Source organism: Neophocaena asiaeorientalis, unplaced genomic scaffold, assembly GCF_003031525.2.
Source record: "Neophocaena asiaeorientalis asiaeorientalis breed wild unplaced genomic scaffold, Neophocaena_asiaeorientalis_V1.1 scaffold21, whole genome shotgun sequence".
In the NCBI taxonomy this organism is placed as follows: domain Eukaryota; kingdom Metazoa; phylum Chordata; class Mammalia; order Artiodactyla; family Phocoenidae; genus Neophocaena; species Neophocaena asiaeorientalis.
In genome coordinates this window covers 1945957-1955722 of record NW_020174053.1, presented here as the reverse complement: position 1 = coordinate 1955722, position 9766 = coordinate 1945957, and the positions used below count along the sequence as shown (strand labels likewise).

The window sequence follows — 9766 nt, the reverse complement described above, 5'->3', positions numbered from 1 at the left end:
GGAAAACAAAAAAAAAAAAAAAAAAAAAAAAAAAAGGATAGTCCACGTACTATGGGTTGAAAGTGGTATTTTTTTGTTGTAGCTTGTATCATATGTCGTTTCAAAATAGTGTCCAAACTGCAAAGAAAAAGTAGTAGATTAAAAATACAGGAGTCTATAACCAATACTGGGAAATACAGGATACAGTGACATGAATTCTAACAGGCTGTGTCATATTTTAGATTGACTATAAGTCTATATGTCATTAGCCTATATCCTACTAATGTTCACATCCTTTGTTGGTTTGTTTGTTTAGGAGATTTAAGGGAAAGATGCAGATAAACAACAAGTCTAGGTAGGCAGGGACCAGGGAAGAAGCTACCCTGAGTCAGGAGACCTTTTATATATATATATTTCTGTAGATTGATGAAGTCCAAAGAGAAGCAAGAGAAAAAGCATGCTACCCATCCTTTCATTACCTTACAATAATATAATGGTCAACTTGATAGTAAAGTGGGATAGGCATTCCAGCTGAGGACTGTTGCCCTGTCCCAACCACTCAATGAACAGAGAGATCTGAGAGATCTCAGCATTGGAAGTTATCAGATTCCTGACTCTCAAATGGTCATTGGTATTTCCTTTTCTAACAGAAGGAAACAAAGAAGAGAAAGTTCGATTACCTGGGAAGGCAAGGGTTTGGGCTGCACGATATTCTTTAGGTCATATCTCTCCTGGTTCCAGTTGCCCATGAGGGTACGGTTTGAATAGGCATCTTCATTAGTGGTACATCTCCATCCATACTGGAAAAACTTGGACATATCATTCCAATCTGTCCACACTTCAGCATGGCCATCTGCATTAATGAGGCTGCCACAGTGTGGGTTTGTAAGGAATGAGGTGAGGAACTCTCTCTGGGAAAAGGCAGGAATAGAAAAGCTTGTTGCACAAACCAGAGAGGAGAAAAGGCCTCCCTTTCTCTTCCTTCGCCAAGCATAACATAACACCTTCTAAGAATCTAGGCTTTCCTCCCAGTTTAATTGCTGTGGTTCAGTTTCTCTCTCCAAGTTCATGAATCCTTTGACCTGCCCTCTCAATCAGCAGTAGTAGGTGACTATATAGGTTAAATGTCCCCCCCCCCGTAAAAGACAGGAGAACTTCAGTACCCCCAATACTATATGGAGAACTAGAAAATGTTCTGGTAATTTTGAGATGTAGGAATTTAAGGACTAAGAGTATTGCTATCGTCAAAGGGAACAGGAAGAAATGAGAGTTGGATAACTAGATAATACAATAAATGATCAATAAATGACAGTTTCCTTCCTTCTGGGTCCAGATCAAATGTCACTTCTCAGGATGTGCCATTCCCTTTTCATGATGCCTTCCCTCAAGTTAACTTCTCTTTCACTTGTCTCACACAGAACTTTATGTTCACATCTTTATATATTTATAAATTTATACCATATGTTAGAGTTCTTCAAGGAAGTGTGGAATCTCCTACACTGATCCCTTGAGGACAGGATCTGTGTCTTTTTCATTACCGTATCCTCTCCTTCTGTTTACCTTCCTAATCAATAGTACTTGGCACATACCAGATGGCCAATGTCTGAATTTCAATTTTTTGTAAGTAATCAGAAGCCTAACCATGTTTACTTTTGGTTAAAAGATGAGTCTGGTCCCTTGGCTTAGGAGCAAGACAATACCTTCCCTGAAGCTGAGTAATCTGAAGTTGAGGAGCTTGTGTTGTTTGAAGATTTTATGGTAGAGTGACAGAAAACCTTACTCTGCCGTTCCATGTTCTTTAAAGGAAGAGATGTTACCAAACCTGGCCCTCCCAGTTCTCCAAGCAAAGAAAGAATATAGATCACCCAGATCACCAGATAGCCATGATTTGGGAGTCACCACCCACCCACTTTTCCACAGGTAGCGACAAAGCCAACACTGTAGGTTTAAAGGTAACTGCTCTCACACCATGTGCCTTTGTGAAGAAAGATGCACACACTGATGTCAACAAACAGCATGATGACTAAAGAGTACCTGGTCCTACAAAGCCCAACAGACCAAGTACTCAGACTGCAAACCAAGATGACACCGTCCCTGGGGCTGTAAGGACAGAAATCACCACCCACTCAGTTGTCCAAGTCTGAAACCTGGGGCTTATCTTAGACTCTGATTTCTCTTTCAACTCCCTACATCCATTCTCAATCACTAGGTCTTGTTGATTTTTGAATCAGTCCACTACCCTCCATCTCCACTGCCAAGTTCCAATTCAGATCACTATCAGCCTTAGTTTCCATTACTGCAGTAGCCTTCTCTCTGACCTCCTTGCCATCCGCCTTTTTCTCCTCCTATCATTTCTCTATAGGAAAGCAGAATTTTTGAAAATGAAAATCTAATTGTGTCATCTTCCTATTTAAAATCTTTCACTGGCTGGCCACTGTTTGCAGAGCAAGGTTCAAGGTTGTTAAAATGTCTATATGACCTGGTCCCTGCTTAACTTTTCCGTCTCATCTGTTACCCACTCTCCCTCAAAGTACATTTCAGCCAAACTCAGCTGTTGTGTTTTTCCATCATGCTTGTGCATGTATTGTTCCTTCTGCCTCTTCACTCCTCTTGACTCAGGTAAGGTGTACTTTCCTCCCTTTAGCTTTCAACCCAGGTGCACTTCATCCAGGGAATCTTTCCACTTCACCCCCAAACTTGGTAAGGTTCCCCTCTGTGTGCTCCCACGGCACCCTGAATTACTCCATTCATAGCACTGCATCCCACTAAATCAGAATTGCCTCTTTTGCTGTGCATCCTCCACCAGACTACAAGCTTGGTGAAATCACAGGCCACATCTTGTTCCTCCATATATCTAACTGCTCTCACAGGCCTGGCACATAACAGACACTCAACATTTCTTGAATGAATAAAAGGTAGGAAATAGAAGCACCTGGAGAAATTCCGAACAGCAGTAACAATGGGTTGCAGTCATTTCGGATGAGAGGAAGGCTGTTAGAAAATCCTTTGTGTCAGGATGCAGGACACAGCCCAACCTCTTCTTGGCCTCAGCCCGGCCCTGCTTCCTTCACTTAGAACTCGCCTCACCTTCGACCTGTCCCTCGGCACTAGTGACTGCTTGTGACCTCATGTAGGTGTGATGAAGTCGCTCAGGGCTAAAAGGCATTTTTTTTTTTTCGGTCCGCGAGCCTCTCACTGTTGTGGCCTCTCCCGTTGCGGAGCACAGGCTCCGGACGCGCAGGCTCAGCGGCCATGGCTCTCGGGCCCAGCCGCTCCGCGGCATGTGGGATCTTCCCGGACCGGGGCACGAACCTGTGTCCCCTGCATCGGCAGGCAGACTCTCAACCACTGCGCCACCAGTGAAGCCCAAAGGCATCTATTTTAACACTTCCGATAGGGTGAGGGAGTGAGGGGACGGGGCGGTCGGCGTATCGCTTTTGCACTCAGGGATATTTTCCTCCTCGGATGTTGCTGCACCAGACTGTTAAAACAACCGGGCGCTCTGGAGCGTCATCAACCAACGACGGGTGAAGAGGTGGGGCCGCAAGAAACCGGCGAAGGAAGTGACGTAAAAGGGAGCGCCTCCGAGAACGCGAGCTGGGAGCACGTTGAGGCCATGGCCCCTCGGCGCCTCCTGTTGGTTGGGGAGGGGAATTTCTCCTTCGCCGCCTCTCTGAGCGAGACCCTGGATCCGAGCACCAGTATAACTGCCACCTGCCTCCAGGGCCCGGCCGACTTGGCCCGGGATCCGCTGGCCCGGGAGAATCTGCAGCGCCTGCGCGAGCGAGGTAGCGAGGCCCACCCCTCCGTGAAGCCCCGCCCAGCTGTGGCACCGCCCAAAGTGGAAAGTGTGGGCACGTGGGGATTCAAGGAATCTGGGGGTTGCTCTTGGTCTTTACGTGGACATTTACAGAGAGCCTGCTGTGTGCCTAGACCTGGGTTGTTTTGCATGGTTCAGGTTAGGGAGGGGTTTTCTCTCGTTCCAGGTCTTAAGACATCCTTCTGTCTATATTTCGTTCCAGGTACCGAGGTACGCTTTGGTGTGGACTGCACCCAGCTGGTAGATGCCTTTGAACTGCAAGACAGAGAGTTTGATCGAATTTATTTTAACTTTCCGCACTGTGGACGCAAAGCTGGAGTAGCTAAGAACAGGGAACTGCTTGCCAAGTTTTTCCAGAGGTGAGCACTCAGAAGTGAAATGTTTAAGAGGTACATTATATAGTTACTGCGCTCAAACATGTTAGTCTGGGAAATATGGCGTACAAGAGAATATAATGCTCCAAATGAACCCACAATCTAGTTGGAAAGGCAGACATTTAACCCTAAATGCTAAATAAAAGTACTAATAATGTACTGTTCGGCCGGCAAAGGGAGGATCATCTATTTTTGATAATGAGAAATGATGGTAGTATAGTCTAATTTAGGAGCCAGACTGCCTGCATTCAAATCCCTACCCACCACTTAATAGTTTTGTGATTTGGGGGATTAAGTTTACTTGATCCTTACTTGCTTTTGCTTCCTCATCCATAAACTGAAGATATTAACAGTAACTACCTCATAAAATTATTGTGAACGCAAAACAGTGCTTTATACTATTATACAATAACACATGCTACTAATGGAGGTCTCTTTGGCTCATAGTTGTCATGAAACTTTTCACAGAGGCAGTATTTTAAGTTAACAGGCAGGAGGGGAGTGAAAAGAACAACTTTCTAAGTGGGGAAGAACAGCCTGATCGCTGAATCACACATAGGAACTTTACAGACATTGACTTTTCAATGAGATATAGATGTACAATACAAAAACAACGTTGGATAACTCTGTTGTCAGCCACTAGTATCAGTTATGAGTTGAACATTGAATTTAAATTCTTGTTTACTTCCAGCTACTTTTTTTTGCATGTTTGAAGTCTAATAGACCTTTGCAAATAGATATGATTTGATTTTAACTATTTAACAGCCAAACCATATACATACAGCTAACTCCTATGGTAACTTCTACTTGTTTCTGATAAACGGCTGGTGTTTCCCTACCCCCGTTAGCTGTGCAGATGTTCTTGCAGAGGAAGGAGAAGTCCATGTGGCATTGTGTAGAGGACAAGGTGGGACTCCTGCTGATAAGCCCATGAGAGAATGGCACAACAGTTGGCAAGTGGTTGCTATGGCAGCTCTAGGGGGATTCATTTTAAGTGATGTGCATCCCTTCAGCTGTGAGGCTGTGCCAGGGTACAAGTGCACTGGATATAGGTAAGTAATAACAGAGTTCTAAGCCTTTTCCATCTCTCTCACTAATGATAAAAAAAAATCTCAGAGACATACTTTTTCTTTGTCTATTTCTTGATTCAGTCTCTAGAAATACTTGCTTTCTTTAATAATGACAGTCTTAATAATTGCTGTCTATTTTGCCAGGAGTCAAGATAAGTCCTTTCATGTAGAAGGTGCTTTGAACCATATCTTTACCCGGAGCTTACCCTATGAAGGTTTGCAACCAAGAATTTCCAGGATCAAACTGGGTGACCAGTGGTTTTCTTTTCTAGAACCAGAAGTACTTGTAGGAAAGCTGAACAGGTAACCTGATTTTACCAGAAATCACTTCTATCTCTAGTTGTATCCTGATTGGCTTGATAATCAGGCAACCATACATTGAATGGATGCCACATTAATTGTTAATGATGTCATGCTGTGAATACTTGTCAGTCTGGCCTGCACAAGCCTCTTTAGAATTAAAAATTGTCATATTTTCTGCAAATATCATATGATATCACTTATATGTGGAATCTAAAGAAAGGGGTGCAAATGAACTTATCTACAAAACAGAAATAGAGTTACAGATGTAGAAGACAAACTTATGGTTACCAGGGGATAAGGTGGGGTGATAAATTGGGAGATTGGGATTGACATATCCACACTACTATATATAAAATAGATAACTAATAAGGACGTACTGTATAGCACAGGGAACTCTACTCAACACTCTGTAATGGCCTATAAGGGAAAAGAATCTAAAAAAGAGTGGATATATGTATATGTATAACTGATTCACTTTGCTGTACACCTGAAACTAATACAACATTTTAAATCAACTGTACTCTAATAAATTTTTTTTTTAATTGTCGTATTTTCTGGTTTATTGTAGGCTGTCAGAGTTCTGAAACACATGATATCTCTCTTTATGGTAGATGATTTCTTTGTTTCCTTTCCAGATCAACTTAAGGATAATTCTTTTCTATACAGCTATTTGTGCTTTTAATTCTAGCTATGTTATAATTATTAATAATTTTAAGTTAAAAAAGTTTATTTTTGTGTGTGTTTAAACAGGGGTTTCCTAGAAGCACCTTCATATCATCCTATCAAAACCATAAATGAGAAACTCATTGCTGAATTGGGGAAAGCTTTCCCTCTAAAAAGGCTGAAGTGTTCTTCCCCTTTGCTGCCACAGGGAGACACCGGTGTTCTCACTTCCTGCCACTGTGACATCCTATCATCTGCCTTTTGGATTAGTCTCCATGAAGATAACTCAAATTTTGAGTCCCTCACTGGTGGGACAACACAAGACATGGAGGATTTTCTAGTGTCATTTTCAGAACTCAGCCTTCCCAAGAACCCTAGAAGAGACAGTAAGGAAGAAGCTCAGGAAGGAACATATGGCCAGGCCAAGGTCTGCCTTAGACCTTCTCTTCTAGTTCATGTTCAGGCTCTAATCCAAGCACCAGACTTCCTCCCAGGTTCTCTGTACATCCTCAGTGGACCTGTCTTTCAGAAGTGCCGCATCTCACCTTTCACAATGCCAGCATTTCATGAGACTTTGTTTATCCTTGGATTTAATAAAAATCTGAAGGATGGCTGTCTTCAGTCACTACTGGATCATCTGAAGGGCATTCTAGATAGCCTTCTGACCCAGACATTGCTCAAGGGCTCTAAGCTGGGCAGTTCAGTGGAATTTGTCTTTCAACCACCTGGGGAAGATTATATGATTACTGTGAAGTCTCAAAATTTTGGCCCAGATTGTGTTAAGGATTTGACTATTGGGTCTGTTACCACATCTGCTACAAGCATCATACACAAAGACCAGTGTTTTGTGTGTGTGTCTATGAACTTGGACCTATTAGCCATGCTTGTCTGGGGTATCTCTGATTGGAGGATGTTGTGGACCTTTGATAATCGTTTCCTGAAGAATTTTGCCCCTGGGAAAATAGAACCCTTTAAAAGCTATTCACTATATCCTCCATACTATGTGCATGATATTAGTTTTTGGTTAGATACAAAGAAAAGATTTGATGAAGTAGAGTTTCACACTGTGGCCCGAGCAGTGTCACAGGACACTGTCATTTCCATACAATTCCTTAGTCGTTTTCAGCATCCAAAGACGGAACAGGTCAGCCTCTGCTATAGATTGACCTACCAGACCTGTGACAAGGCCCTCACCCAGCAGCAGGTAGCATCAATGCAGTCCCAGCTAAGGAAGGAGATTCAACAACGACTACATGTGATACCTCGGTAGTTTAGTAAATTCATCTCTACATAGTGATCCTCACGGGTGTGGATGAAAAAGACCAATTTGTAACCGGTAGTTCTTTCCAGACTTTTTTTTTTTAATCTTTTACTTTGTGACTATAGCTACTGATGGTTGACTTTAAAGATATCTGTGACTCGATCACTTAAAGTTTACAGACTATAATGTGAGTGGTGACCTTTGGAGTTGTGCAATATTTTGTTCATGAGTAATGACTAGGAAAACAAACAAAACAGCATCTTATACACTAGATGCTGTAATGCTGAAGCAGTAGAATTTGAGTGTCTCGTCAAATATATTTATAATTATATTTTCTGAATTGTCAATTCCTCTTTCCTTAACTCTATCATATCATCTCTCTAAATCATTGAGAATAGTTTTTAGAGTCAGACAGACCGGCATTTATTACCTTGGGTAAAAGTTGCAAGTGTTCCGTATTATTGGTATCGTCATCATGTTTATTCTGTGGTTGACTGCTGTTAAAGTCAAGGAACTAAGTAAGTGTCTCACTTAGAGCTCACACCTGGGTCTGTCTGACTCAGAAGCCCCTGTTCTTTCTGCCACTTTCTGTTACTTTACTTTTCCTTCCATAGTTTTTTCAACAGTAATCTCTGAACTGTGATTAACTCTACACTTTTCCCCCCTAGATTTTGGGACTTCTGTTGTAAGCATCTCTAAGGGACTTTGGGAGATTGGCTCAGCCCAGGACTCTGCAGAATGGGGTGCTATAATGTGCATTAATGTATGTTCCTGTTAATTAATAGTTAGGCTCCACCAATTGGAGCTATATTGTAAACTCTGTGAAGGAAATAACTGTCTTATTAATTCCTTTAAAAATTTTTTTAATTGAAGTATAGTTGATTTAATATGTTGTCTATTTATTCTTGCATTTGGAGAAGAGCATGTGGAAAGGCAAGAATTGAAGCAAAGAAACAAATTAGGAGGTTATTATAATAATGCAACCAAGATATGATGGTGACCTGGACCAGGGTGGTAAAAAGTGTTTGGACTGGGTAATAATTAGAAGAACTTACTGATGATTTAAATATATGTGCATGCATGAACGTTTTGGAGTTAGAGAAATAGAGGAATCAAACAGAATCCCTCGGTTTTTGACCCAAGCAACTGGGAGAATAGAAGTGTTTTTAATCAGAATAGGAAAACTGGCATGGGAGTAAGTTTGGGGAGTGAAGAATCAAGGGATCTCTTATGGACATGTGTATTGCTTAGCTCTCCACATAGACTTAAAGCTACTCGAGGGCAGGTAATGTGATTTATAGCTTTCTTCCATCCCCAGTAGTGCCTGGTACATGTGAAACCAAGCAGACCCTGCAGGGCCTTCCTGAAGACAGATTCCCCCACCCTCTCCGAGTCTCCCGCCTCTTGTTTGCAGAAAAGCTTTAGCCTCCTAGGGCTTCCCCGAACTCTAAAGAGTAGTTTTTTTGTTTTGTGTTTTTGTTTTGGCCGCGTGGCCTGTGGGATCTTAATTCCCTGGCCAGGGATCGAACCTGCGTCTGCTGCAATGGAAGAGTGGAGGCTTAACAACTGTACCATTAGTGAAGTCCACCAAAGAGCAGATTTAACCTGAGAAATGAGAAAATGCAGAAACAAAGGAAAACAGTCATGTAAGACAAAATTATGGTAGTTTAGCCATAAAAAAAGTCAAGTACGTTTAGTTCCTCCTCAAGGGCCATAGATAATATTCTGAGCCATATCCTTGTATGTTTTATTGATACTAAACCCCTACCAGGTGGAAGAAGTTAATTGCATGCTGATCACCAGCATAAAGACCCCAGGAGGTTGATGCTGTTGACCCCTGAAATACCAACCTGTTACCTCATCACCAACCAATCAAGGATGTCCATGAGCTGATCATGCACACCTCAACTCTTTCCCGCACCTTGCCTTTAAAAAACCTTCCCTGACAGCTTCAGGAAGTTTAGGTCTTTTGAGCATAAGCTGCCTCTTCTCCTTGCTATAGACACTGTACTTTGCTTCAGCACAACCTGGTGTCAGTACATTGGCTTTTCTGTGTGTAGGTGAGCAGACCCAATTTTGGTTTGGTATCACTTGGATGAGGTATCATTTGAGCTGGATCTTAAAACAAGGGCAGGGTTGTGATGGAAGGATTGTTAGGCAAGGAGGGCATGCATTCCAGGCAGAGGGCATACATGAGCAGAGGTAGAGATATGGGAGCATTTGGGGTACTTTACAGGCTAGTTGGAACATAAAATGTGTATAGGAAAGTAGTGGGAGATAAGAAAAGTAGGTTGGG

At 42.3% G+C, this 9766-nt stretch overlaps 2 protein-coding genes across 3 annotated transcripts in view; one reads left to right on the top strand and one right to left on the bottom strand.

Moving 5' to 3' along the window:
- CFAP68 (cilia and flagella associated protein 68) overlaps positions 1–3203 on the bottom strand; it is a 4191-nt gene extending 988 nt beyond the window's left edge. The window contains exons 1-3 of one of the 2 annotated variants that reach the window (XM_024754250.1): positions 2912–3203; positions 660–890; positions 51–117 (exon numbers count right to left, since the gene is read on the bottom strand). In XM_024754250.1, the coding sequence (XP_024610018.1) occupies positions 51–117; positions 660–890; positions 2912–2953 (340 nt within the window). In that variant the 5' untranslated portion in view covers positions 2954–3203. The remainder of the gene's footprint in view (positions 1–50; positions 118–659; positions 891–2911) is intronic. The other variant, XM_024754251.1, reaches the window with a different exon arrangement.
- Positions 3204–3588: 385 nt separating this feature from the next.
- On the top strand, positions 3589–8295 carry FDXACB1 (ferredoxin-fold anticodon binding domain containing 1). The gene is made up of 5 exons (XM_024754237.1): positions 3589–3767; positions 4002–4158; positions 5022–5225; positions 5388–5546; positions 6297–8295. Exons 1-5 carry the CDS (start codon positions 3596–3598, stop codon positions 7477–7479), a joined length of 1875 nt encoding a protein of 624 aa, XP_024610005.1. The 5' UTR covers positions 3589–3595; the 3' UTR covers positions 7480–8295.
- Positions 8296–9766: the final 1471 nt, after the last annotated feature.